General features: G+C 38.2%; 1 protein-coding gene across 1 annotated transcript; it reads left to right on the forward strand.

Moving 5' to 3' along the window:
• Window positions 1-10,180: 10,180 nt before the first annotated feature.
• On the forward strand, window positions 10,181-15,276 carry LOC121375984. Its single transcript, XM_041503733.1, has 2 exons — window positions 10,181-10,669; window positions 12,333-15,276. Exon 2 carries the CDS (start codon window positions 12,451-12,453, stop codon window positions 14,830-14,832), a length of 2,382 nt encoding a protein of 793 aa, XP_041359667.1. The 5' UTR covers window positions 10,181-10,669; window positions 12,333-12,450; the 3' UTR covers window positions 14,833-15,276.
• The last annotated feature ends 11,636 nt before the right edge of the window (window positions 15,277-26,912 follow it).

Consider the following 26,912-nt stretch of genomic DNA (forward strand, 5'->3'; position numbering starts at 1 on the left):
TTGAGGCTGCGTAGTCAAACCTATCGGTGACTACGTAGTCGAAATTATTAGAGTCTATGAGATGTGTAGTCGAAATTTTCGGCATCTAGGCGTTGCGTAGTCCAAAGTATTAGTCTAGGAGCTGTGTAGTCGAAATGATCGGCATCTAGGCGTTGCGTAGTCGAAAATATTAGTCTAGGAGCTGCATAGTCGATTGGGGTTTTTTCCATTCTGAATACACGTAGTCCAACTTTGTTCGGCCTAATTACTAACGTCTGGTTTTCAAGGCAAGTTTCCTACTCAGTCTTTTTGGCTAGGCCTACATCTACGCTAGTGTTCATCCTGTATCGATGATTTAACACTCTAAATATTACGGCGATTCATCGACAAGAAACTTACATAGCCATGCCTCTCAGTCACTGTCGAAATGCTTCTTTGGTCTTTGAAGACGATTTAGCACTTCTGTAATTTAGAAAGGTTTTAAATTTTTAATTCAATATGAATATAAAACGTTCGATTCTGACGTAAATTTTGCATCACTAATTCTGCATCACCTTCAAGATTGACTTCAGAGGAATTGTCTTTCCTGGATGTCGGGTGTACCTTTTTCTTGGACGTGCCCTACACAGTTCCTTGTGGCAGTCGTCTGCCCACTTGATGTGCTGGCTGTCCTGTCGTCTGGACGGAACCCCGCCTCTCTGGCTCTGCCCCTCCTCCTGCACGTGCTGCTCGAGGTCCATCTCTTCATCGCTGTTGCACATAGGATCTGAATCAGTCTCCTTGCCCGCCGCCGACTCCTGTCTGTAGAACTTGAGCGCCAGCTCCTTCTGAGACTCCGACTGAACACATTTGGGCAGGCTCTCGTCTGCGTCATCTTCCATGACGTCACAGTCGGTGTAAACGTCATGCAGCGCCTGTCTGTATAGGTCAGACGACATGGTGGTCACTTTCGTCTGTCCGTTTGACCTCAGAGTAGATTTGGTCTTAGTTCTGGGTGGCACGCCTCCACCCAGCAAATGTTTGTGTATGGCTTCCGTTTGATTTTCAATTGTTAAAATAATTAGAATTTAAAACGTCCAAGAGATGTCTTCACGTAGATGTATGCCGGGTTATTTTTTTTTATTATTATTATTATTTTTTTTTTTTTTTTTTTTTTTTTTTTTTTTTTCTCTCTCGCTCTCCTTCTGTCTTCTTCTTTTTAACTGTTAAAGACAATTATGGTCCAAATATTTCCTCTGTCGGAACAAAATACCAAAACTAGATCCAAAAACTGAAATCTATTGGAATAATGTATCTCAAGGAAAGTGAAATCGGTGAAAATTTCGTCAGTGAATTTCCACACGTGATGAATCATGAATTACTTGAGCGAAATCTGGAGATATTCTGCTGGTCATATAATATCACATCCTTTTGACAAGAGATTTTTTCACAAGTCGATGAAATCAATATCTGGTTTGGTCTCGATATATATGTTCATTTATATAGAGAGGTTTGCGCGCGTCAGGGTGTTTACCAATCAGGTTGACCACGTGTGGCTGGCTCGGTGCCAACTCGTATATCTTACTTGAAGATATATTGTAATATTATTCTTCCATTGCGTTGCAGTCACCTGACGTTAACGTGTCCACTGAAAGGGGTTGTGTGCGTTGTGGTTATATTAATCTGTTTGTCACATATATGCTACTACTTTCTGGTCGTAAAAAAAAAATGTTGCTGGCATAATTTATTCAATGTGTTATTGAATGAGTGGTGACGAAAATAGCTCAATTAAGTTTCGTGTAGTACTATTTTGTCGATGGCATGGTGCTACAACCAGACAGGAAAACACGTAATTAGCTGTCACCACGTATTCATGTGCATGGGTTGGGTTTTTTCCACACCTAATGATAACAATGTTAAATGGTTTAAGTACAAACATATGAAAGTGGGGTAGGACTGGTGTAGTAGGTGACAAGGAGTGCACATGTATGTCATCTCCAATGTTAAATGGTTTTAAGTTTAAGGCTGTTATACAAAATATATAATAAATTATGCATATTAAAAATAGCAAGTACAAACATATGAAAGTGGGGTAGGACTGGTGTAGGATATGACAAGGAGTGCACATGTATGTCCTCTCCCGTCTTCCCACGTCTTTGTAACGTCTAACCGGCCTCGTTGGTGCAGTGGTTAAGCCATCAGATATAAGACTGATAGGTACAGGGTTCGCAGCCCGGTACCAACTCCCACCCAGAGCGAGTTTTAACGACTCAGCAGTGGGTAGGTGTTAGACCACTACACCTTCTTCTATCTCGCTAAAAACTAACAACTAACATCTAACCCACTGTCCTGGACAAACAGCCAGGATAGCTGAGGTGTGTGCTCAGGACAGCGTGCTGGAACCTTAATTGGATATAAGCACGAAAATAAGTTGAAATGAAATGTAACGTCTAGCCTCTCCCGTCTCGGAATTGGCCACTGGTGATGCCAGAGATCAAGTCCAAGATAGGCGTTCCTGAACCTTTTGGACATGGGCATGTAAAGAGAGTCCCTTCCCTTGTAACGTCTAGACCACTATCAAAGCCAAATGAACAATACCATGGCGGCCCAATTTCCTGAATTATACAAACTGGGCAAGTTTATATTATATTCAGCCGAAAGACTGTACCGTACTTTTTCAATTATATTGGCCGAACACCCATTAATAAAAGATTCGACATTCCTGGCTTTAAATATGAGGAGTAGGGTTGGACCAGTGAGCGCTATAAACTCACACGCACGCATTCCTGGGAATGCATACGTGTATTCACAAATACGCATATACACACACGCCAGTATAAAATGCATGCACTTATGCAAGAAAACGCAGGCGTATCTAAAAGTACACACATAAATGAATATAAATGTTTTCGTTGACTTCAAATTATATTTCTTTGTTGAAATTATTTCACCGATGGGCGAATTAAAGGGGCGCAGTTGGGAGGAACCCTTTTTTGAGAGACATTTAATTATATATCCCTTGTGAAGCTTATCGCACTAACATTTCTCAGCCCTCTTTTTAAATTCCTGTATTCGCCCTCCTACACCTGCTAACACTTTTGATGATGGTGGTGGTGGGGGGGGGTGTTTAGTTTTTTTGGTGGGGGTGTACATTACGTTTTTCATCATGCTCCATTCTAAAACTAAGCTGTGTGTTGAAGTAATATTAAAGTGTATTATCAATAGATAATACCATAAACTTGTTGGGGCTTTTTTCTTCTTCTTCTTTTTTTTTTGGCACAAGTGACGCATTATCTTTCCGATATTTATTTTCAAAAAGTTAAACTTTTCTTTAACGAATCACCCGATATATAACAGGACACAAACTACACATTATAAATGTATTAAATATAATTATATTAATATATTACTAAAACGAACAAGTTAATGTTGGCACCTCATTATTACTTCATCTATTTCGCAGCTATTTTTATTTCTGGATAGGCACAGACAACATTTTAACATACACCAATTCGTTCTGTTAAAATAATCAATATATATATATATATATATATAATATATATATATATATATATATATATATATATATATATATGTGTGTGTGTGTGTGTGTGTGTGTGTGTGTGTGTGTGTGTGTGTGTGTGTGTGTGTGTGTGTGTGTGTGTATGAAAATGTTGGCAACAAATGCTAATTCATTAATATAAACAGTGGATTGTTTGAATGGCGATGTCAAGGCCAAGTTCTTGAAACCAGATCCAAAACGTATAAGACGTAGTAAATGTTGTGGGAATAGGGTTTCATTGAGATTAGGTGTAAAGCTGAATGGCTGTCATTAATTATTTTACATACTAGTAATCGTCCATGGCCACGTGTTTGATATGCTGTGGTTTACATGAGGAAATAACCAATTTAAAACACAATTAGGTGTTACTGTTAGATCGAGCTGTTAATAAAATGACTTCTGGGAATTTCCTGTCAATACGTAACTGTAACTGACGTTACTTACGTGTTAATTAAATAAGTATTATGTCTCTGTCTGTCTGTCTGTCTGTCTGTGTGTGTGTCTCTCTCTCTCTCTCTCTCTCTCTCTCTCTCTCTCTCTCTCTCTCTCTCTCTCTCTCTCTCTCTCTCTCTCTCTCTCTCTCTCTCTCTCTCTCTCTCTCTCTCTCAATGAATGAATGAATGAATACTATTTATGTTTATTTCTCCGCTTGAGGTGCTTGCGTCGGCGGATCGAACCACCTCAGTGGATCCATTCAGTTGATTGTTTTTTCTCGTTCAAACCAGTGCACCACAACTGGACAAAGGCCGTGGTATATGCTTTCCTGTCTGTGGGAAAGTGCATATAAAAGATCCCTTCCTGCATTAGGAAAGATGTAGTGGGTTTCCTCTAATGACTACGAGTTAGAATTACCAAATGTTTGACATCCAATAGCCGATGATTGATTAATCAATGTGCTCTAGTGGTGTCGTTAAACAAAAAACTTCTTCTTTCTCTCCTCTTGATTTCTTTGTGTTTATGTACGTTTGCTGGTGTATGTCTTACAAGGGCGTATGTGTACGTGCGTGACTGTTTACGTTAAAATGCATTGTTTCCAACAAGTTTGCTGTCTTTATGCAAATCATCTGTTTCAGAAACCTAGCTGTACCAAGTGCGACTCTGTCTACACGCGTAAAAGCATACAATTTTGACATTCCAGAGTTATTTATGCAAAGATTATGTGCGGTGGATTAATTTGTAGTTATTTATCAGAAATAAAAGTAAAAATAATTTAATTTAGCACAGTAACTGTGACAAAGAACCTTTAAAGGAGAGAAAAGCTTTTTGTGTGTGTGTGTGTGTGTGTTTGTTGTTGTTGTTGTTGTTGTTGTTTGCACATCTTAGCATATTGTCAACTATTGTTTGAAAGTCAAATAACTGGAACTTCAAAACGCATAACAGGATCGCCACCTTGCGTCAATTCATAATAACAGTGAAAGCTACAACTGATTCCAAACAGGTAATCTGGTTATTGAAAAAAGTTTTGTGCACGTCACACCAGTAATCCGTATTGCAGAACAGATCGATCATTGATTCTGGTTATTGATCACGTGTATTTTGTTCTTGTGGTCACGGTGTTCAGTTACCTGTTTGCACCTACAAAATGAAAACCTAGGCAAACAATAGATAGTGTAAGGTGTGTCGGTCTGTTTAATCTCCCTTGGGATTGTTATGAGTGTAAGACTTCACTTTCACATTTGAATTTATAAGATCAAAACGCAGAGAACAGGGTCATATCTAGCGGAGATCAATGTGAAAAGGTGTCCGTTTTAGTTTTGAAATGTCCATTTTATTCAGGTGGAGAAGGTTCTAGAAATTATTACTGTGCATTTTTTATTTTATTTTTTCGTTTTTTTTTTTTTGGGGGGGGGGGGGGGGGTGGGTTGTTTTGTTTAGATTTTGGGGTGGGTTTTTAAAAATTATTCTTATAGTTATTTTAGGCTTGAAGCTACTCTGGTACAATTCTAGTCACTTGTAACCTCGTTGGAGAGAGCGAGAGAGAGAGAGAGAGAGAGAGAGAGAGAGAGAGAGAGAGAGAGAGAGAGAGAGAGAGAGAGAGAGAGAGAGAGAGAGAGAGAGAGAGAGAGAGAGAGAGAGAGAGAGAGAGAGAGACAGACAGACAGACAGACAGACATAGTCAGAGATAGACAGACAGAGATAGACAGACAAAGATAGACAGAGAGACAGACGTATAAACAGAGGTAGACAAACAGATAGAGATAGACAGACAGAAATAGACAGACAGAAATAGACAGACAGACAGACAAAGATAGACATACAGACAGAGATAGACAGACATACAGATATATAAATATATACATATACACACAGCCAGTCAGAGAGAGAGAGAGAGAGAGAGAGAGAGAGAGAGAGAGGAGAGAGAGAGAGAGAGAGAGAGAGAGAGAGAGAGAGACACACACACACAGACAGACAGACAGACAGACAGACAGACAGAAATAGATAGACATAGTCAGAGATAGACAGACAGAGATAGACAAAGATAGACAGAGAGACGGACGTATAAACAGGGGTAGACAAACAGACAGACAGAGATAGACAGACAGAAAGACAGACAGATAAATAAATATACACACACACACACACACACACAAACACAGGCAGTCAGAGAGAGAGACAGACAGACAGAGAGACAGAGACAGAGACAGAGAGAGAGAGAGAGAGAGAGAGAGAGAGAGAGAGAGAGAGAGAGAGAGAGAGAGAGAGAGAGAGAGAGATCTAGTTACACAGACTACGTCCGAAAGGTTGCAAGCAGCAAAATATCTTTTATATGCACTTTTCCATAGACATTACAGAGTACACACCACGATCTTTGATGTATCAGTTGTGAGGCTCTAGATGGATGGGGGAAAACACGAATTCACGGATATCGATCGATCCTATGATCCACTATACGGCAGGCGAGCGAATTACCACTTTAGTTCATACCAACTGTAGAACTGGTTTTTTTGCTGTTGGTTGGTTGGATATTTTTATTATTCTTAGCACAAGTATTCACGAACAATAATCATAGGGGTAATGATATGGTTATATAACATAACATATAACATAATTCAATTCAATTCAATTCAATTTATTGCTCAATACCAAACAATCTGGTGTCAGCAAACAGAGATAAACAATATATATATATATATATATATATATATATATATATATATATATATATATATATATATATATATATATATATATAGTATATATATATATACATACATACAGTGAAACCCCTCTAAACCGGACACACCCTTGGGATCATCCGGTTTAAGAGGGATCCAGTTTAGAGAGGTTAAGTTCTGTCCTGATTTTTAAAAAGGGACTGGGTAAAACGTCCGGTTTTGAAGGAATTCCGGTTTACAGAGGGTCCGGTTTTGAGAGGTTTTACTGTATATATGACATCAATAACGCCTTTAAGGGACTATCCGGATTTTTCAGCCATTGTAAGAAGTTGTTGATTAACAGAGCCTTTTTGGTAACTACAATTACATATTAAATATATTTTCTTGTTCAGAATACCAGTGTCTGTATATTCAATGTGTTTGCGGTCGTATGTGAATGATTGTAGCAATCATTGTTCTGGGTTTTTTCTTCTTCTTTTTTTTTTTTCTTTTTTTTTTTTCGTTTTTTTTGTAATATATATTTTTTTCGTACATACGAATTTATTGGGCTACCACAAACATTGGGACGACAAAAAACACCATACTTGAATACAAGTACTGATATTCTAAACAAATGTCTTTAATATGTAATTTTAGTCATCAAACATGTTTTTATTATCGGCTGCTTTTTTCTCTCTTGCATTCTTGGTTTTAATAATAAATATATATATATATATTGTGGGTGGTGAAATAGTTTACATTCATGTGGAAGAGATACATTGGTCTGCAGTCGCTTTGCATCAATTCGGAACGTTATAAAATATAGTATCATTGCTCTGAACAAGCGCGTATTCCTCGTGGAACGAGCTTTCAGGGAGTGCTACCGTCACCGTCACCGTCACATACTAAAGTTTGTGTTGTTTAACGACACCACTAGAGCACATTGATCCACCCATCATCGGCCATTGGATATCAAATATTTGGTAAATTTTACATATAGTCTAAGAGAGGAAACCGCTGCATTTTTCCATCAGTAGAAAGGGATCTTTTATATGCACCATCCGTCACATGGCCTCAGATTACAGTTATTTTCCCATTTGGTTGTCGAAAATCCGGAAATTTGACCGCGCAAGTAGTCTGCTGTTTGACTGTGATTATTTCATGGCAGACAGCTATGAAGTGGCAACTGTTTGACTGAAGTGACAGGGGATAGCATGTAATTTGTAAACATGTGTAACTTGTTGACATTGAAGATTTGTTTGTGGTAATTCCGGCCCATGCAAAAGTAGTGCTTTTTGTGTAAAATGGGTGTACTCCGGCCTGGTTTAGAGGGTGTGTCTGTTTAAACCAATATGCTGGGAGAAAGAGCTGGACAACAGGGGTTGTCCTTTTCGGGGTATGTGTCCCCCATGCAGGCAAAGGTACATACAAAACTTCACGGGCCTGCTGATATTAATAAAAAATGTTATAGACACTAAGGCTATATAGAAACATATAGCGAAATTAATTGTGGTCTGAGGCCACATGCTACGGGTATGACTACAAGTAAGGGGAATAACTGTATTTTTTTAAATAATAATTTTTAAAGACAGTAGTACTTGTAGAGTTGCTACCCTTTAAAATGCGTCTTATCTTCTCTGGTCTTGATTTACATAAACCGGCCTCGGTGGTGTCGTGGTTAAGCCATCGGACATAAGGATGGTAGGTACTGGGTTCGCAGCCCGGTAAAGGCTCCCAGAGCGAGTTTTAACGACTCAATGGGTAGGTGTAATACCACTACACCCTCTTCTCTCACTAACCACTAACAGCTAACCGCTGTCCTGGACAGACAGCCTAGATAGCTGAGGACAGCGTGCTTGAACCATAATTGGATATAAGCACACAAAAATTATATTGAAATGAAATAAATGAAATGATTTACATACTGTTGATAATTAATAATATACGTAACAAAATTAATTAAGGGGTAGTTTATATTTTGAGAATTTTTCTTCAAATATGGTCAAACAAACGGCTGATTCTTTCGCTGTAACCGGTACGAATCAAAGTGTAACGAATTTAAGCCGAATGCGTATGTTGTTAGTTGTCATACATGTACAAAAATTTCAGTGTGTGAGATGTTTGCATGTATTGTGACAAAGTTTACTGAAACAATTATTAAACGTCATTTGTGATCAAAACAAGCGAAGAATTATCAAAAGTTTACCCTAGTTTCAACCTGTGAAAATTAACAATAAGTTTAGTTAATCTTACAGTCTGTGACTTTAAAATGGTGAAATACTCTCTAAAAATAGACTAACACTCGACTCCATAACTGTTACTTCTCAGACGCACGTGCGTTTCTAAAAATATGAGAAATGCATTTTTTGATATTAAAACACCAGGACGACCAAAAACACTTCGAATGTACGGAAATTGATAATCTAAACCATAAAATCTAAGTAAAGTATAATTTTAGTTAACAAATACGGCTACAATAGTCAAAAATATGCCTTAGTGTTTAAAAACTAGGGTATGTCCCTTTGAGCGATTTTGTTTAGTCTATTACTAAATAAAGTAATGATTAACATTTAATACATATATCGTGTAAGAATCCTTAGGGTAAATGCATATATGCATGTTTTTGGTCATTTTCGTTTTAAAAAACAATAACATATTATTTTCAAAATGGCATTTGTTGTAAAAACAAACAAAAAAGCGAGTCCGCTCGTGTGTACATGTGTGCGTGCTTATATGCGAGTATGTGAGTGCGTGGTTTTGCCTTAAGATCTGTTCTTTGTTCATAAGCGTACGAGACAGGGAGGCAAGGGGGGAGGGGCCAACTGTCCCTTAGTGTTGAAGCAAACCTCAAATTCGGGAAACAGACGGGCAAAATGTGCTAACCTGAGACCTTTTTACCATATATTTCCATCATTCTACCCTCAAAATTAGCTACAGCTCATCGATCTAACATAAAGTCAAAGTATATTTTGTATAACGATACCACTAGAGCACATTGACTAATTTATCATGTCAAACATTTGGTAATTCTGTCATAGGCAGAACAGCACATACCACAGCCTTTGATATACCAGTCGTAGGGCATTGGGTAGGACTTGGAGAAATATTCAATCAGAGAATACGGGTTCACCAAGGGGGTTTGATCCTATGACAAAGGCACCTCAGGCAAGCACTCTACCGACTGATCTACACACACACACACACACACACACAAATAGAAGAAGAAAAAGAAAGATGTAATTTGTTGTGGTGAGGACGAGAAAAGGGAGGAGTGGTGTTTGTGCATGTTTTTAAACAGCCTAACTGTTCAAGTTAACAGCTGATTAATCATATACGTGTATTCCTGAATGTAATGCGTCTGTTTAACCCTTCAAACAATCTATAACGCAAGCTTCCCAGTTTACTATTCAAAGCATAAGGAAAAAATAGATAACCTACGTCATTAAAGGTGCATTATGATGTGGTGACTTGCAGGAACGACCTTTAACACACTGTGACCGTGTGGCAAAAACAAAATTCAAAATTTGTTTTAGTTATAATACAACTTATGAGGGAGTTGGAAAGATTAAAACATGCTACTTTTTTTTTTTACATTAATGAGTAATCTTAAACAAGTTATAATTCGAAAGTTCGTTGCTGCAAGTCGTACTTCGTGAACGTGCCTTAACCAATTATTACTTTCCAGTATGTACCGGTATTTAATGTTCTATTTTAAATAGTACTCCCGGTTCAATACGTTAATGGTGATATTCCACAAGCACACAAAGGTGTTTTTCTACCTATGCATGCCTAACGTCAACGGCTTTGTGGTTCCCTCGCCTTGCTCCGTATATGAATCGTCTGCATGTTGTAAAGCACGGCGTCTTTGCAGACTGAATGCACCAATATGTGGGTGATTAAATCTTCGCCTTTCTAGATCCTTTCTGAGTTTGAATTTTGTCTGGAAATACCTTTTGTCGACTGGTATGGAGCGCTGTTTATGTGGCATTGGCATTATCATTTAGTTCGACTGTTACGCCGTCCGTAACCACCAACATGGTCATGCCTAACATAGGTATGTTGTTATTTATTATATATTATTTATATATGTACAGTAACATCATATATTTTTCTCATTTCAGCCTTAAATTGTATATGTCTTACTTTGTATAGTGAATACCTTGACGAATAAGTCAAAGTGTCAGCTAGGGTAACAGATAATTTCTTACATTTGTTGTGTCATTTTGTGTTGCGTATACTAGGCTACTTACAACATCCAGAAACTGGTATTCTGAGGATTCTCTTCCCAGTAATGTGTCATCACAAAGGCCTATGTTTTAAAATGATCATAAAAATAAACCAAAGTTTGAGTTACTAACGTCAAAACTTTACGAGTAATTCTGACACGCAATAGTAGTAAAGGATCATGTAAATGCATGTGTGTTAACAATATAATATATATATATATATATATATATATATATATATATATATATATATATATATATATATATCTGTGTGTGTGTGTGTGTGTGTGTGTGTGTGTGTGTGTGTGTGTGTGTGTGTGTGTGTGTGTTTTCAAGAATAAAACAGTTATGATGAAAGAGAAACTTGGTATGACCTGACACTGTATAACCCAGTGTATTAAACCAGTTTGATATGGGTCTCGCGTGTACTACATACATTGTCCACAATCTTTTGTTGTATATCAAATCTTTTTCATTACATACTTGCCATATTATTTGCATGTCCTTAACACTCTTCAAATTTACTCAGATTTGACTTCATTCCAATCTTCATTTCACTGTACATAATGATTTTGTTTCTGACCTTCATGATTTTCAACTCGTTGTAGACAAATGCTTATTAGTTTTCCCAAAACACCAAGCTAAAGGAAGGAAGGAAGGAAATGTTTTATTTAACGACGCACTCAACACATTTTATTTACGGTTATTTGGCGTCGGACATATGGTTAAGGACCACACATATATTGAGGGAGGAAACCCGCTATCGCCACTTCATGGGCTACTCTTTTCGATTAGCAGCAAGGGATCTTTCATATGCACCATTCCATAGCACATACCACGGCTTTTGATGTACCAGTCGTGATGCACTGGCTGCAGCGAGACCAAGTCAAAGGTGTCCTCTTTTGCAGCAATGCTTATTAAAGCATCACATGTGGATCACAGGAACATCCCCTAGTGACCCTGGTTTTTGTTTTTTCGCGTGCTATCATTTACCCAACGATTAATAAAGGTTTACCAAAGCCTTTGTTATGTGTATTCCTATCTGTTGTAAACTAAAGTGCATATCAGCCATCTCTTACTGCTGTTTTGTTTACACACTTGTCTGCAGGCCTGACTACGTACTACACACTGCTATTGTCTGAATGTGATTATTATGAAATTACAAGTTGTTCTTAATGTTGGAAAGTATGTTCGAAACAAATTAAATGTAAATGTTAATGGCTAGTAAGGCCTAATGTAAAAAAAAAACAAAAAAAAAAAAAAAAAAACAATAACAACAACACACACACACCACCACCACCACCACACCACACCATGCCACGCCACGCCACCACTCAACAACAAAACCAAAACAAACAAACAAAACAAAACAAACAACGAAACAAAACAATTTCTTCTTCTATACAGTCATGTCTCCTCTTTACTTTTACCACACTGCCAGCCTTTATCTTGACAGCCATTGATCCTCTGTGTTTTGTTTATATCTTCCAGATCCATAACCCTCTTCAGCCAGCATATCAAGAAACCCGTTATTTCTAAGATAAGCTAGTATATATCCATTACAAATACAAGGAACACGAACTGGGCAAAGTACGTTTCAGAACACGGTATGTCATTCAATAAGACAAAACACGCGGTAGCAATGGGGTCGCTGAGATTGGATAGTATGGGGCCAGATTCTGTTTTCGTTGAAGGTAATTCTGAAAATGAATCGAGAACTTTCCACACGAATCACTGCAGTATTCACCCTAATAAAGTAATGGATCTTTATTGTAAGACATGCAACCAGCCAGCATGCAGTGACTGCGTCGTTGGTCGCCACAGGGACTGCAATAGAAATCTGTGTTCATTACAGGATGCTTTGGAAGAAAGGCGTCGAAAGGTCACCAAACACAAAGAGACTATGCTAAAGGCATTGAAGAAGATTTCAGAAACACGAAATGAAATGCTTTCAAATGCAGGAATGCAGCAAGATGTATATTCTACAATAAAACAAGAGGTGCTGAAATGTGAAGCAGACGCCATACAGGCGATCAAACATGGAACCAGAAAAATACTGGACAGTTTAGAACGTGTTTGCAGCCATGACCAGAAGTCGATGGAGTCCATATTGTTTTACGTGGCAACAATTGTAGATGGCTCGATGAACATGTTAAATGCGACAGATAGTCTCTTGCAGCTTTCTGAAAAGACGCACACACCTCACTTTGCCAGAGATAAAATATCCACGGCAAAGCAACCATATGATTGTGAAGAACGGTCATCAAGGTCAAAAGTGCAACACCGACAGGAATGTCCTGTGGGAGATGTTAACATGTCACCAACTTTCTACGATAATTTAACTAACCATGGTGTATCTGCGAGTACTCCACTGGAATACAATTCCCTCGTCGAGGAACATCATGCCAGTGTTCGTTTCCAGATAGCAGGTGATGACTTAGGGTTTGCCAAGGACGGCGAGATGAATGGCGTGCATCTTCCAAAACATCAACAAGGACATAATACTGAACATGTGTTCATAAAACACGATCAGAATGAGATGGAGATTAAGAAACCGATTCCAACTAAATTCAATTTACTGCCGTCTTTGGTACTACCGGGACAACAAGAAAAACGAGAACGTCGATGTGTCAAAAGTGACAGCTCTATAAAAGTATATCCTATTAAGGACCCTGATCATCAACACGAGAGGCCATCAGCGTTTTCAGCGGTTAAACCTGTGATTATGAATGGAGAGATCAGCAAAACTGTGGACAGACACCGATTACAGGGAACCAAAAGTGAAAGCCGACCGTATGTTACAGCTACGTTGAATAAGACTTCTTCTGGATCTGAATCTGATGCAAGCTTTCGAAAAGGTTCTACAAATACCGATTTTCGTCACAGTCCATCTGAGGTCGTGTGCAAGCTACAAACTCAGAACGCCAATAGAGAAATACAGATGAAACCTTCCCCAGAATCTGCTCATGTCACTGGACAGAACACATTCCGTCTAACACCACAGCTGTTTTCTGATAGAGTAGAAATCAAAACAGAGTCTGATACAATAGCAATTAAAACAGAGATTTACGCCAAACCGATTTTAATCAAGACTTTACAGTTGCCTCTGGAAAATAAGTCTTTCCACTCGGTTCAGGAATCTAAAGTGATGAATATCGGTCAGCGCCTGAGCAGTACAGATTCTACAAAACTTGTCGGAATGCTTGAAAGACCCCCAGCAGACGTAACCTTACAACCACACCAGCTGGACATAGCAGTGGTCCGACCAGATGAGTCTATTGTTGTCGCAGACGGGTGGAACTCGTGCCTGATAGCTTTCGCTAAAGATGGCGACCATTACTACCCGAGTGTGATGGATCTGTCGTTTGATCCCTGCTGCGTGGCCGAGGTGGGAAACAACACAGTGGCTGTCACTGGTGGCACAGACATCATTTTCATAAAGGTGAAGCCCGATCTGCTGGTTGAAAAGACTCTCTACTTCCAGAAGTATTACCAAGGCATCGCACACATCACCGCTGGTAAGATCGCCGTCAGCTACACACCAAACGGGATCATGCAGAGATATGTACACATTGATATTATCTCCCTTAAAGGCGATCTCCTGCAGACGATGGAAACTGAAATCGACCCAGACGTGTACAACACGAGACTATGTTGCAATCACAAGCAGGACTTACTCCTAGCCTGCTGTTCTTTTGGCGGCTCTGTTGCTTTTCTTCAGAAAACCGACAATTACACGTGCAAATTTGAAATCGATCTGACTAAACCTTGGAGCGTTGCATTTGACCAGAATGCACACATCTACATCGTGGATGGAGATATGGATCACCGACGGTTGGTGAGGACTCGGGAAGATGGTTCACAACCCGAAGTGATTCTGTCGGCAGAAAATGGCTGCACTATTCCAGCCAGTGTCGTGTTTGGTCAGGACGGTTTCATGTACATCACCCAGTGTGACGGGAATATTAAGATTTTCCAGATCGCCGACTGATGATATTATTTTGAAGGTTTAAGGAACGCTCAAAACAAAATAAATTAACTGAAACTGTTGTTGAGATAGTACAGGCTGCATTGCAAATCAGTATAAGATATATAATCCGTCCTAAAGAAAAATTATAGTTCTAAATTATAAATACATATAGCCTATTGTTGACATTCATAAAAAATATATAGACATTTTATCCTTGATGTTTTATAGTTATTAATATTCACGAAGTCATTTCCTGGCTAATAATATGTTTTTATTTATTAAAGATTTATTCTTCTTATTTTAGATGCTTTGTAAATGTTCTTTTGTCTTTCATTAAAAACAAATAACTGATGCTACAAATATGTAATTGGTAATACAGGCGACGTTATAGTTGAACAGTTTGACACCTCTCTCCCTCTCTCTCTCTCTCTCTCTCTCTCTCTCTCTCTCTCTCTCTCTCTCTCTCTCTCTCTCTCTCTCTCTCTCTCTCTCTCTCTCTCTCTCTCTCTCTCTCTCTCTCTCTCTGTCCCTGTCTCTGTCTCTCTCTCTGTGTCTCTCTTTCAAACCATCTCTCTGTCTGTATCTCTCTCTCTCTCTCTCTCTCTCTCTCTCTCTCTCTCTCTCTCTCTCTCTCTCTCTCTCTCTCTCTCTCTCTCTCTCTCTTTCTCTCTCTCTTTCAAACCATAAATAATTGAAATGTAAAAATGCAATCTTCAACTTTTGTTTTTATACGGTAGTTGGAATGTTAATTTTAGTTAACTGGCCCGAGGAAACCAAATATAACTCGATCTGTAGTCCTCTTAAAACGTAGTTTTGCAATAACACGTTATTTCTACAAAACATGTTGCAATTACAACTTTTCAAAATAAATGTGTATTTATTGTTAATGTGTCATCAAGCAGCATTTCTTTTGTTTTTAATTCTAGTGCGATGCTGCCTCCAAATATGGAGGTGCGGGACTCTGACAAATATCAACATTAAAGCACAGAGGTAAATGAAATATTGGCTAATGGATATTAAATAGTTGATGTCTTCAGACAAAACCCGCGAAAAATTTTCCATTTACGGAGTTTTGACAACCAAAACTACTAAAAAAAAAAAAAAAAGTTCTAATCAAAATTATACCCAGGTGATTTTTCATTCTTATATATTATTTATGAAAATCTCTGGAATAAAAAGCATAAAAATGTGTCAGTATTATTATGACCTGTTGTGGTATTCAAATAACCGATACAAAAAATGACAATAAATGACCTGTTATAGACAGAAATATGAGATGTATTTACAATTTTACTGCAAAACATATGTAATTTGAAACGGTCTATAACACCCAGGTTGATATTGATTACACCTGACAGGTGAAATCACAAGTACTAAGTGTAAGAATGCATAGCAGTCCAGCATATTAAATCAAATAACTAAAATAATTATATAAATTTGCTAACAATAAAATGACTTCTGTATCCATATAATCAATGTGCTAATAAATAATTTGTTCAAATCTTAATCTGACAAAGCAGTATATTGAACTTCATTGTATTGGAAAGGACAGGTGTATTATTTCTGCTATCAATATCAACCTGGGTGTTATAGTCTGTTTCAAATTACATATGTTTTGCAGTAAAATTGTAAATACATCTCATATTTCTATCTATAACAGGTAATTTATAGTTATTTTTTGTACCGGTTGTTTGAATACCGTAACAGGTCATGATAATACTGACATAGTTTTATGGTTTTTATTTCAGGGATTTTCATAAATAATATATAAGACTGGAAAATCACCAGGGTATAATTTTGATTAGTACTCCTTTTTTTTAGGTTTTGCAATAGCGTGGTCATGGTTTTATATGGGGGGGGGGGGGGGGGGTCCATCCACATTGGGGGAAGGGCAGTCATGTTATGGGGCGACAGGCCAATATAAAAGGAGGTGGTTAAAAACAGATGTGACTGGCGAGTGGCTATTCCCCAATCTGATTAAAATTAGCTCTACTGGGTCTAGCCAGTAGATCTAATAGCATTGCATGGACTGCCATGTTCAGGTGACATTTCATTTATAAATAACAATTTAAATATCGACCAATTACACTTCGTCTTTTATAGCGTTATTCGGGAGCATACAAATTCTAAATATATCGGGCGAGACTATGCAATTAGCGAACCAGGGGGAAAGTGCAGTAATAAACTTTGGATTGTATACTAGTATAAACAGATTTTATGGCTATACCATCACGGGGTTTTTTTTTTCGTCTTGAAACAAATTTTATATAAAATTTTATTTTGCAATTAGTTTCCGGCATACGTCGTAATTCACCCGAATCATTTCGTATACCCTCGGCATAATCCCGAATGTTTTCAAATCACTGGCATGATTTTGCAAGTAAGGTTTTGATTGGTCGAATGAAAGGTCAACTGGACATGAGCTCCAACGGACTGCTGTTAGATCCACATGTAATAGTGGAGCTAATTTTAATTAGATTGGCTATTCCGCCTTTCCCTCCCTTCTACGTCAGTGTTTGAAATTGTGCTTCAATGTGTATAAAATAAAAATACTGAAGTCTTCAAAGTTATCGCATAAATGACTCATGTGTCACAGGTTAGAGAGAAAAAAGATGGTAATTAGTTATCAACACAGAAAACGAGGAAGGAGATGAGCTAGCAAAGAAAGGTCCAACATGGTTGTAGATGAGCCACAACTCTCCTGCAAGGAGAAGGTTACCGTAAAACGCGAAAAATATGCTAAAACAATGGCTCCAACAACACCCGGACCATAACAACAGAGACAGCTACTTCCAACTTTGAAGAGATGGTGAAGCTGACTAAACTACCACCAAGTGCATTTTACTACATAACACCAAATTCCAAGTGGGAGAACCTGGAACAGGTCATTGTGGCACACACCCTCCCCCAAAATAGTGGACTCCTTCCTGTAACATTGTCCCACCTACCACGATCAGAGAAAAAGCTTTCTGGCATTCAGATGGAAATCCTGAAAAAGAAACTATTTAGACACAACAAGAATCTGCGGTGTACAGTATCATGTGTCCAAGCTATTGGACTTTCCGGTTTGAACGCTCGACAAAGAAGGAAGAATGAATTAGTGAAGCACACACACACACACACACACACACACACACACACACACACATTCATACGCACACACATACACACACACACACACATACACACACACATAAAGAAGCAAAATCGGCTATTGGGTGTCAAAGGTACGCCATGATCAACATCAATTTAAGATTCCAAAATTATTAATAAAAACAGTGTAGACAGCTATACAAGACACTATGAAGCAAATTAATATTAAATATGAAAAGGATAAAAATAAACACTATGGTCAGATCATGAAAGCAGTGTTAAATAAATCAATATTGCACCGAATTATCAACATCAAACGAAAAATATATTTGAAAATATTATCACAGATGCTAATAGAACAAATGTTTAAAATGTTCAAGAAATACTGAATGTGCTGCATTCACCACTCGCAAGGGGGCGGGACGTAGTCCAGTGGTAAAGCGCGTGCTCGATACGCGGTCGGTGTGGGATCGATCCCTGTCGGTGGGCCCATTGGGCTATTTCTCGTTCCAGCCAGTGCACCACGACTGGTATATAAGGCCGTGGTATGTACTACCCTGTCTGTGGGATGGTGCATATAAAAGATCCCTTGCTGCTAATCGAAAAGAGTAACCCATGAAGTGGCGACAGCGGGTTTCCTCTCTCAATATCTGTGTGGTCCTTAACCATATGTCTGACGCCATATAACCATAAAATGTGTTGAAAGCGTCGTTAAATAAAACATTTCTTTCATTCTTTCGCCACTCGCAGGGAAACCCATACGAATGTTGCCACCCCTGCACCACGACGAGGAATACCATGGAACAAGGAAGAAATACTTTATTTAATACGTTAATCATGTTTATATTTCATAGGACCTGGTTAAGGACCACACAGATATTGGGAGAGAAAACCCGTTGCACTACATGGGTTGCTCTATTCGATTACCAGCAAGGTTTCTTTTAGTATGCACCATCCCACATACCGGATAGTATGACGATAAAGAACGAAAAAATAAAAGGCGATTAACAACCAGACGAACTGGAAACAAAAATATATGGAAAGTTAAATTTTGTTTAGTAATAATGATAATGACATTTTTGGCGAATGACCTAAACACTAAAGTATGCGGTTACGGTTTCTATTTGTTGTTGTTTCTTTTCAAACTGTCTAAATAATATATTTATTAAATTTTTAAAATAGGTTTGATGCCAAGTCAATTCGTTTATCTGGAGTGCAAGTTATAAATAATTTACGTTTCGTATTGATGTTGAAAGCTTAAAGGCGTGACAAAAAGTTATTTCAAGCGACTGCATTTAAATGAATGTACACGTTTCGAGTAATTTTGAAGCACCAATTATATTATTTAAGACAGACCCAATAGACCGGCCTCGGTAGTGTAATGATTAAGCCATCGGCTGGAAACCCCTGCGCGTGCTGTAACCTCACCGTGGTGCAGGGGTGTAACATTTTCTTTGAGAATGGCCAATACAGCACAAATCCCCTTGTTTTCTTCGAGATACAATTGAAATTTTGAGTAAAAGTCAGTATCTATCTGTGATATTTGTATTTTTGCACAGTTCTTTACACTGTTTATATTTAAATCTTGAATTTTTATATTGATGTTGACCATCATTTTATTTGTTTGCATTACCATAGTTTGACACCCAATAGCCGATATATTTTTCGTGCTGGGGTGTCGTTAAACATTCATTCATTCCATCGGCTGGAAAGTACTAGGTTGGTACCCTGGCACCGACTCACACTCAAAGCGAGTTTAACTACTTAAGCTATATCCTAACCGACCGCCAGCGATGCGAGCGATTATTTTAGAAATCATTCTTCTGCTTCTTTTCGTTCCTTCTTGTAAAGATATCACATGGAGATGTTTGCTGCCAGGATGAATCTCACAGTGACACGGAGGGATTCCTGGTCTCCATATATGTTCCTTCTTGTAATGATATCACAGGGAGATGTTTGCTGCCAGGATGAATCTCACAGTGACACGGAGGGATTCCTGGACTCCATATATGTTCCTTCTTGTAATGATATCACAGGGAGATGTTTGCTGCCAGGATGAATCTCACAGTGACACGGAGGGATTCCTGGTCTCCATATATGTTCCTTCTTGTAATGATATCACAGGGAGATGTTTGCTGCCAGGATGAATCTCACAGTGACACGGAGGGATTCCTGGTCTCCATATATGTTCCTTCTTGTAATGATATCACATGGAGATGTTTGCTGCCAGGATGAATCTCACAGTGACACGGAGGGATTCGTGGACTCCATATATGTTCCTTCTTGTAATGATATCACATGGAGATGTTTGCTGCCAGTATGAATCTCACAGTGACACGGAGGGATTCCTGGACTCCATATATGTTCCTTCTTGTAATGATATCACATGGAGTTTCTTCTGTGTTTTTCGGTGTTGGCCAGTGAGCATCTCTGAGTTGGTTAGAAATCATTGATTTTAATAGTCGTATCCTAATCGCACGCTCTACGGTGCGACAGATAAATGTGTCGCGTCGCACGCGTCCAGTTGGGATACGGCGATTGAACAATAATTTCTAAAATAATCGCTCGCATCGCTCGCGGCCGGTTAGGATACAGCTTCAATGGGTAGGTGTACTCTCTCACAGACAGCCCAGATAGCTGAGGTGTGTGCCCAGACCAGCGTGCTTGATTGAATATAAGCACGAACATAAGTTGAAATGAAATAAAAATGACTGTCAGTGGTGGATCAAGTGTGAAATCGAGTAGGGGTCACAACGAGGCTGTGAAGCTTGCGATGGAGAAAGGGGTGGTGGGTTGTAGGTGGTAATTTTGCATTTTTTAAATATTGTCTAATCTGGCAGAGACGGATGCAGAATTGTTCAAGGTAGTGGTTACAACACTTACAAGGTACATCTGCAGTATTCAAAAGTAAACTAATAGGCCTATATAGTATCTATATAGTAATCATTCACAAAAAATATTACGCTGAACAGTGCAAATTAAAAACCAATAAATGCATTATTTTCATCTGCTAAACATTGGATTTTCGGGACACTTCGAAATACGGAGGGCGGTGTGTCCCTGCAACACACGCTTGCAGTTCTTCGGGAGAAGTTCTTATGCTTAAATTGATGTAGTCCGAGTACGAGAGCAAGACGGACATGTGGACAGTTGTGACGCTCTCGTTACGTAATGTAATGAGAGCGTCACAACTGGGCCCGTACTTATAAAACTTAAAGTCTAGACTTTAATAAAGTCCAGACTTTAACGTCATGGCAACGCCATTCAAATAGCATTACGTTAAAGTCTGAACTTTATTAAAGTCTAGACTTTAAGTTTTATAAGCACGGGCCCTGTCCACATGTCCGTCTTTCTCTCTTACGGTGAGAGTACTCGGGCTAAAAATGATGCAACAAACTAAACTGAACTGAACTGAATTAACCTAGCGAACATTTCTTTTAAAAAATATGTATTAATATGTATTGGCGTAGCTGGGGGAGGGGGTATGAGCAATGCGCTCCAATCACCCCTCTTCCCACCCCCACCCCCCCATCTCATATATGTACCCGTCGCCCTATAACACGACTCATTGACAGTGTGGGTTCCTCCTCCCAATAAAGGCCCCTCCCCCATACCATGACGCAGCATTCCATCTCCTACTTCATCGTAATATCGGTCCTAATAAAGAAACAATTAAACAAACTTACCTCTTATATATTGGAACTGAACAGCACAACAGTTAGATGCCATCATTAGGTAGTATTAGATCAATGCACAAATCTATGTTATATTTATACACATTTAAAATAAATATGATTATAAGTGTCAAACAGCGATCTTTTCGCATATTTCTCAAGTTAAATTATATTCAGACGAATGTGCGTAGTATCGCTTTGACATAAATAAGCATATTAAAAGGTCAAAGCATTGTTGACGTCATGTCAAAGGAATTTTGACGTTTTTATGGCAACATCTTCGGCCATTTTCGTAACTTAACGAAAAATGTCGAAATACCATTGAAATGCGCACCTCCAGCATCCTTCCTTTGGATCCGCGCCTGAATCTTTTAGTCATATTTATTTGCGGTAAAATTCACTTTTTTAAAAATGTATGTAAGCAGCCTCAAAATTGCAATCGATGAAAAATTATTAAATTCGAGCCCTGCTGTGTAGGCCTGTCCGTAGTTGGTAGGCCTATGTATTTATTTTCTCTTTCAGACAATCTATCTCAGCAAGGCCGTCGTATATATAGCCACTTCGCATATAAACACGGTCTATTTCACAGTTTTCTTTAAAAATGGGGGCGGGACGTAACCCAGTGGTAAATGCGCGGTCGGTCTAGGATCGATTCCCGTCGGTGGGCCCACTGGCCTATTTCTCGTTCCAGCAAGTGCACCACGACTGGTATATCAAAGGCCGTGGTATGTGCTATCCTGTCTGTGGGATTGTGCATATAAAAGGTTCCTTGTTACTAAAGGTAAAATGTAGCGGGTTTCCTCTATATGTCAAAATTACCAAATGTTTGACATTTAATAGCCGATGATTAATAACTCAATGTGCTCTAATGGTGTCGTTAAACAAAACAAACTAACTCTTTAAAAAGGTAACTATTCTATCCCAAGTCAGCTGTAATTACCTATGGGGTTATGGTATATTTTACATAATAATGAATTTGACAAGGTTAAAAATGAAGGGATTTGATCCCGATGTTTAGATAGGGCCTACGACCAACGATAAACTTACCTATACATGTACATGCAAAGGGGTTGTCGCCGTTTAAAATGCTTCGGTTACTAAAATAAATTAATGTATAAGCATATTATCATTCAGTACATGTTTTTATTAATTTTTAATAATTTATTTTAATTGTTTTTGTTTCGATTTACCCTACGTCGCGGGAGACAGTCAACATTCTCGTTACACGAGCTTGGTAAATCGTTTTTACTGCGATTATTCGGGTTGTGCCTATCACGTGACTCAAAAAATAATACGTCTCACCTCTAAGCTACATATAGCCGTTATTTCCCCCTGAATTATAGACCGTCAACATAATTCAATGAATTTTTTTTACAAAATATCAATAATAAGTGGGATGTGGTGGTTATAATATACTGTATATATAATTAAAGTACTTTACAGACAAATCAAATGTATATATTTTCAGATGACACTTTGTTGGATCATTAATTAGGTTAACCATCTGTGACTGAATGCCTTTAATGCCTAGGTGTGGGATGCAGTTTAATGGTAGTGCTCGCATGAGAAGAAGTTTGTTTTGTTTAACTACACCACTTGAGCACTTTGATTTATTAATCATCAGCTACTGAATGTGAAACATAATTCAGACATAGTCTTAAAGAGGAAACCGGCTACATTTTTCTATTAGTAGCAACACAGGATAGCACATACCACAGCCTTTGATATACCAGTTGTGGTGCACTGGCTGGGACAAGAAATAGTCCAATGGACCCACTGACTGGGATCGATCCTAGATCGACCGCGCATCAAGCGAGTGCTTTACCATTGGGCTACATCCCGCCCCCGTGCTCACGTGAGATACGGTGCATTGTGGGATCGAACCGGCCTCAGTGGTGTCATGGTTAAGTTATTGGACATAAAACTGGTAGGTACAGGGTTCACAGCCTGGTACCGACTCCCACCCAGAGCGAGTTTTAATGACTCAGTGGGTAGGTGTAATTCCACTACACCCTCTTCTCTCTCACTAACCACTGTCCTAGACAGACAAGCCCAGATAGCTACGGTATGTGCCCAGGACATCGTGCTTAAACCTTAAAAGGACATACCCTAGTTTTTAAACACTAAGGCATATTTTTTACTACAAGAGTCGTTTATGATTATTGAAATCAAACATTACTTATATTTTATTGTTTAGATTATCCATTTCCGTATGGCGAAGTGTTTCTGGTTATCCTAGTGTTTCTAATGCCACATAACGCATTTTTCATATTTTTAAAAACGCACGTGCGTCTGAGAAGTAATGCTTTTTGAATCGCGTTTTAGTCTATTTTAAGCGCATTTCAACGTCACAGACTATTGTATCCAAACCATTTGTAAATTAACCAAACTTAGTGTCCATTGTTATGGGTTGAAACTAGGGTCTAGGTAAAAAATATGCCTTAGTGTTTAAAAACTAGGGTATGTCCCTTTAAATGGATATAAGCACAAAAATAAGTTGAAATGAAATGTGAGATCGATACTTCAGGGTTTTGTCTCGTCCAAACCAGTGCCCCACAACTGGTACATCTCAGGCCATGGTATGTTGTGGAACAAAATCATTGTTTCGTACTAGTATTGTAATGGTGGTAGCGAATGTTTCCCATCTTGAACAAGGGTCAAAATAACTATGTGAGACAACAAATAGCCAGAGTTTAAAATATACTGAGATGTTGTCAAATATTTCTTGACATCTTTTGACCACTGTGATAGATACATATTAGGTTTGTTTGTTTGTCTGTTTGAGAGAGAGAGAGAGAGAGAGAGAGAGAGAGAGAGAGAGAGAGAGAGAGAGAGAGAGAGAGAGAGAGAGAGAGAGAGAGAGAGAGAGAGAGAGAATTTACTCGTGTTTATGTTTTGAAATTGTGAGATCTCAGGTGCAACTTATGGAAGGGAGACAATTCAGTTATAATTCAGTTATTAACTTACTGCTCATGTAGTATTCACAGTACCACTTAAAAACCTCAAGGTTTTAATTTTGCTCAGAGGCAGTTAACTTTTTTAAAGAGAATTTGCATTGTAAATCAATGCAAACTTTGTATTTTAAAAACATATTATTTAAGGGGTTTTTTAATTATTTTTTTGTTAAAACTGATTTATGAACTTAAAATATAAAACAATTTGTAATATGTAAAAAGATGAACACCTACAACTGGACCTCAGTTCTTGACGGTCTTGTGTTCAAGTCAGAAGACTGGTAGGTACACTGGGTGTAGCCCAATGGCATGTTTCATAAGGCAGAGCACCCACGAACAATTTGACTGATACCATCATCTACTGTCATATCACATTCATCTAATGTTAGGCATGAAAACCAGTCTAGCGAACAACTGCAATTACTTACCCTCCTAAACATGCCTCGGTATTGGCAGGTGTAAATGTTGACTATCAAAATGTTCCTTCCAATCTGCACTACTTAGAGCATACTGATTTATTAATCACTGGCTAATGGATCTCAAACATTTGGTAATTTTGGCATTTAGCCTACAATAGAAAACCTGCTACATTTTTCTACTGGTAGCAAGGTATCTTTTATATGCACCATCCCACACAGGATAGCACATACCATGGCCTTTGATACCAGTCATGGTGCACTGGCTTGAACAAGAAATAGCCCAATGGGCCCACGAACAGATCGATAATAGACAGACTGCACATTAAGTTAGCGTTTTACCACCAAGTTATTTCCCCTCCCCATCCCCACTAGTGCCACACAAATGGTATATTTAAAGGGTTGTGGCATTTACTTTTTTGTCCGTGGGAAAGTGCATATAAAAGATCCTTTACAGATGTTGCATTATTGGTAAGAATAATCTATATGGAAGCAGCAGGTTTCCAGTCTCTCTTTCTCTTGACCAAATAACCCTAGTTTTAAAATATGCCGAGGTGGCATTAAACAAATATTCCTTTCCTCTTCGTTTAGAAATACAGCCTTCACCGTGATGGTTGTTTTTATGTTCAGATTCCATGACTGGTACTATCAAAGATTGTGGTATGTGCTATCCCATCTATGGGCATGTGTAAATGAAAGAACCCTTGCAATTTACTGGTAGTAGTAGTTAATTCAGAGGAAGCGGAGTTCCTCATTAGCAATAATTTATTGACTTCTGTCTTGTAGCTTAGTTACATATCCAGTGTGCTTCAACATTAATTAAATACAAGACCAAAATTAAATAGTTTATGATTTTTTATTTTTTTTAAATCTCAGGAAGTCTTAAAGCCGCACACCCTAGTTCCATCCAGTGAAAATAAATTATAATTTGGTTAATCTACAAACCTGTAACACACTTAGATCATGTTTTTATCAAATGGAGTGAAAAAGCAGGTTTTATATCGATAAATACCATGGGAATCCCCATGTCCTAATTGCTTGAAATAATTTTGAAAGTTAGTATTCTGATGTCACCGGTAGATGTCGCTCGAAGCACAACAATGCCTACGTCACGACAAATTTCACAGACTTCGGGTGCGTTTCTTTCACCTCTTCTGGACATGTTCTAACTGTTCTGTCCTGGTTGTATCCCCTCTCCAGATATCGTAGGACTTAGCAAAATTATTGGTTTTAAGGGTTTGTAACGTTTTGTATTGAGACACTTACTTGTTTGAACTTTATTGTTACTAAAAATGTTCACGAACTGTGAAGAAAAATCTCACAAATGAACACATGAACAACAACAAATCGGATGTTGATTGCGCGAACTGTGCACGAGAAAACAAACCGAACCAAAATGATAATGGTCACGTGATATACCAACGTCTGTGACATTGAAATGTAAATATCCCCTCTAAAAATAGATTAGACCTTGTCTGCTCAACGTTTTTTTCTCAGACATGCGTGCGATTTTATGAAAGACGAAAAATGCATTTTGTGGTATTACAAAAACCAGGATTACCAAAAAACACTTCAGGTGAATGGAAATGTATATTCTAAATAATAAACGGTAAGTAAAGTGCAATTTTATTTGTGAAAAAATGGGTTTAATAGCAAAAAACAACGCCGTAATGGTTAACAACAAGCCGTAACTAGGGTGTGTCCCTTTAAAGGTTACATTTTGACTATAATAAATGAGGGCAGGATTTAGAAAAAAATGTAGCAGGTTTCCTCTGATGACTACGAGTCAGAATAACCAAATGTTTGACATCCAATAGCCGATGATTATTTAATCGATGTGCTCCAGTGGTATCGTTAAACAAAACAAACTTTATTCTAAATGATAATAAATGAACTAAGATTCAATCAGTTTTCAATATCAATTCACTTGAATTATCTAAAAAAAAAATCAAAAAAAGATCCAA

The sequence above is a fragment of the Gigantopelta aegis genome, chromosome 6 (assembly GCF_016097555.1).
Source record: "Gigantopelta aegis isolate Gae_Host chromosome 6, Gae_host_genome, whole genome shotgun sequence".
Lineage (NCBI taxonomy): Eukaryota > Metazoa > Mollusca > Gastropoda > Neomphalida > Peltospiridae > Gigantopelta > Gigantopelta aegis.